The sequence below is a fragment of the Mirounga leonina genome, unplaced genomic scaffold (assembly GCF_011800145.1).
Source record: "Mirounga leonina isolate KUSES-001 unplaced genomic scaffold, KU_Mleo_1.0 Mir_200, whole genome shotgun sequence".
Classification (NCBI taxonomy): Eukaryota; Metazoa; Chordata; class Mammalia; order Carnivora; family Phocidae; genus Mirounga; species Mirounga leonina.
The window spans coordinates 8,830,808-8,834,453 of NW_023270503.1; the positions used below are offsets into that span (position 1 = coordinate 8,830,808).

Below are 3,646 nucleotides of genomic sequence, written 5' to 3' on the forward strand. Positions count from 1 at the left end.
ATGTGCTGTCCAGTTCTCACTCTCCATAACATAAGATTCCAGGGCATTAAGACTTGAAGATTCTCCTGGATTCCACCGTTCTTCCAGGGTTCCATCAGGCTACCTGTGTGGGGTTCTAAAAGAGCCTGACTAGTTTAGGATGCCAGAGACCTGAGTCTGATAGAAAGTATAGGCAAAGACTTAAGGCCCCATCCTAGGCCTCCTAGGCCCCAGAGAGGGCCAGGCCTTTGATTGTCTTCACTCCACTATGACCTCAGCTTCCGTTCTTCCTTTCCAAAAGATCATTTTCCATTTCACAGAAATCATAGACCTTATTAGTCCAGTGAGGTCACTTCCTACATTTTGCTAGGCATAACACATTCCCTTCCACCTCTGGTCCACATAGTCTAAACCAACAGTTGAAACTATTCAGCTTCCTTCTTCCAGTGTTTGGAAATCACCCCCAGGATCTGGTGCCTACTCAGCACATTCCAAGTCCAATTTCAGGGACCTGCCCATGCTCTCTGCTCTCTATAAAAGGCAGGCAGGGTGTCCAGAGGAACCAGAGGAGCAGAGAGGCTGAGACCAGCCCAGAAACTTCCAGCTCTGACAACCCAAGCTCCCCATTCCCCGCCGACATGAAGGTCTCTGCAACACTTCTGTGCTTGCTGCTCATAGCTGCCTCCTTCAGTGCCCAGGTGCTCTCCCAGCCAGGTAGGGCCCTTTCTTCCTAAGGATTACCACTGAAACTATTGTTACTATCATCCCAGCGTGAGTCATCCCATGCTTGCTGCATAGCCTACATTACAGAGATGGAGAAAGTGAAACCAACAAAGGCGATGAGAAGAGCTGTCATGGTAGTTAACCAGAGGCAGAACCAGATGCCTGGGTCACTAAGGCCAGTCCCCCTGGTCCTTCCTGACACCAGCTTGGGGAAGAGACACTGAGTGCAACCACTTACCTCAACGACCCTCACATTGTTTGGGGATGTGGGGACTGTTTCTCATTGTGGATGCGAAGGACATTTCAGGCAGTAGAGCAGAGGGGGAAAAAAACTATTGCTTAGGGTTTCAAATTTTGGATTACAGCCAGTGTACCAGTGGCCATGTAAGGAAGAAAAGGACCCAGAGTCTTCTCAGTATGTGACATGGGTTGGCTTTAGAGCCTGTGGGGACAGAAAGCTGGAAAGCGAGGTCTTAGAATTTATCTATTTGGTGTCAGAGGTTTTGGGTCAGTAGACCCTCCTAATGGCACTACAAGATTCGTGTCATTTCTCCATTCCCAGTCAACAGTGAAGAGCCCCATAGTTCCACAGAGGAAATGGACTCCCAGTCACCATTTTATCTGTGGAATGTGGACTAAGGCACTGGACTTGGGAGTATTCGGTCCTAGTTGGAAATTGTGTGTTTGCTTTGTCTTTTCCTACCTTTACCTGTGCTTGCAAATGCATGCTTATGATGCTTTATAACTCTCATTCTTTGCAAAATGTTTTTCAGGTTCGGTTTCCATCCCAATTACCTGCTGCTTCAATATGGTCAAAAGGAAGGTCCCCATGCAGAAGCTGGAGAGCTACATGAGGGTCACCAACAGCCAGTGTCCCCAGGAAGCTGTGATGTAAGTGGACCCCCTACCAAAAGTTCTGAGTTCTATACAAGGGAAAGAGATCAGGATTCATGCTCAAAGGAGTCAGATAAATATACCATCTAATCTAAAGGGACCTTTACCCCATGGAGAAACTGAGCCCGCAGGAGGGATATTCATACTCCCTCCAGACTCCCCTTCTAGGAGCTTGGTCAGATCATCCAAGTTCCTTCAGCCAGCAGCCTGAGGGCCTCCCCTGGGACAGCATGAGCAGTTTCCTTTTGAGCCCTTCCTCCCATCTTTCCCCTCCCACCTATCCCCATCCAGCCTCCTTACCCAGTGAGCAAGAGGGTTGGCCCCCTCAGGTATAGGGGCCAACAGACACCCCAAGGGGTTCCATCAAACTGCCCTCTCTCCCCACAACAGCTTCAAGACCAAAGCATCCAGGGAGATCTGTGCTGACCCCAAGCAGAAGTGGGTCCAGGATAACATGAAGCACCTGGACCAAAAGTCCCAAACCCAGAAGCCTTGAAACTTCGCACCTGGACCAAGAGACAGAGCATGAGGAAAATCTTATTTATTTTCCCCCAACTCTCCCCAAGTGCAGAGTGATCTTATTTTATTACAATGTACAACAAGAGGCACTTTGTATGATAATTTAAGGCACATTTCTCAAATAATATTTAATTATATTTAAGTTATTAATGTTTTGACTTTATCTGCTATAAATCCTAGTGAATGTAAACATTCACAGTGTTTATAAACATGCACAGAATCCAGTGGCATGTTTTCCTTTCTGTGAGCTCAGTCAAGTTCATGGCAGGATGTCATTGTTCTCCCTCCAATGTGTCTATAGTATTGTGAGGTCCTTCCATGGATCATCAGAGTGAAACGTTTCTGTATTCTTATGAATCAGCGCTCCTGTATGTCAAATGTCTGCTGTGTAGTGTGGTTGAAATTAATGTTATTTAATGACTATGGAATTTTCAAAGAAAAAAATATATGTAACTATAAACTACTTGGTCTTATTTCTCATGGGGTCACATTTAGTTGGGAGGCAAAAAATGGCAGCAATGACTGGCAATTTGGGGTCTAGGGGCCATCCTCTAAGAAGTATTTTAGATGCAACTGAGGTTCAGGGTATTCCAGCCCTTTGGCTCCAGCCCCTAACATCACCTGCCCATTTTTTTCTTCTCACACCTCCCTCAGTCCAGTCTTCCTCTTGCCTCAAACTTTTCTCCATAACCCCAAGTGTTATCCATCTCATTAATCCTCAAACCCAGAACCTAGATGTCTACAACCTAGAAACCCTTTTAAGGTTTTTTCTTGAAGCATCTTCAACAGGACTGGTCTTGAAGGATAGCATGCAATGGGAAATGAAAAGGTTTTTCAGAGCTGGTCCAGAAGGAGAAGCAAGAGCATGGGCAGAGGGAGGAATCCCATCTGGCTGGACTCTGGAAAAAATAAGATGCACTAAAAGTTTTGAAATAGGAGAGAAGGAAAGTGTTATGCAAGGTGCACGTGAGGAAGAATAAGCTGGTATCTAAGGACTGGATGGAGTGTGGGAGGGAGAACCTGAGGGCAGGCCGCTGTAATGGTGCAGGGGAGGTGAAGCAGGCTGGTGGTGGGCGTGATGTGGGGAGAATGGGCAAGATGGAGTGGTATGTCAAATGTTGGAGAGGGAAAGCATTTGACCTGGGACATAGACCTTCTCTTATAACCTCACAAAGCAACTATTTAGAGGGCTGGTGCCCTTGACACACAGAATGAAGTTATCTCCAGCTCCAATCCCCCAAATATGCAAGCATCTGTTTGAAGGCATGGGACTTCCTTTCCTTAATAGCCTCTTAGGGTCGAGAGTCCCTTGTACTGTATGAGCATAGCTGGCTTCATTTTCAGATATGAGGCCCACCATAGTAAGGCACAAAGACCAGACTCCTCATAGAAGGAAAGAAGACTATCTTCTTGATGACCCAGCTCTGCAGGGCCTGTCATTGGTGATCATGTGGAGAGATGCCACAATTTCAGTACACCTCAAAGCACGGCACTTAGGTTCTGGTCCCAGAACTGACCCTGATTCTGTGTC

At 46.6% G+C, this 3,646-nt stretch overlaps 1 protein-coding gene across 1 annotated transcript; it reads left to right on the forward strand.

Moving 5' to 3' along the window:
• The first annotated feature begins 451 nt into the window (after positions 1-451).
• On the forward strand, positions 452-2,575 carry LOC118025015 (C-C motif chemokine 8). The gene is made up of 3 exons (XM_035027350.1): positions 452-693; positions 1,476-1,593; positions 1,987-2,575. The coding sequence occupies exons 1-3, from the start codon at positions 618-620 to the stop codon at positions 2,090-2,092; spliced, it is 300 nt and encodes a 99-aa protein (XP_034883241.1). The 5' UTR covers positions 452-617; the 3' UTR covers positions 2,093-2,575.
• Positions 2,576-3,646: the final 1,071 nt, after the last annotated feature.

Coding starts and splice junctions, on each gene's coding strand:
- LOC118025015 (XM_035027350.1), top strand. CDS start 618: ATGAAGGTCTCTGCAACACTTCTGTGCTTGCTGCTCATAGCTGCCTCC. Junction 694..1,475: donor CCAGGTGCTCTCCCAGCCAG/GTAGGGCCCTTT, acceptor AATGTTTTTCAG/GTTCGGTTTCCATCCCAATT. Junction 1,594..1,986: donor TGTCCCCAGGAAGCTGTGAT/GTAAGTGGACCC, acceptor TCCCCACAACAG/CTTCAAGACCAAAGCATCCA.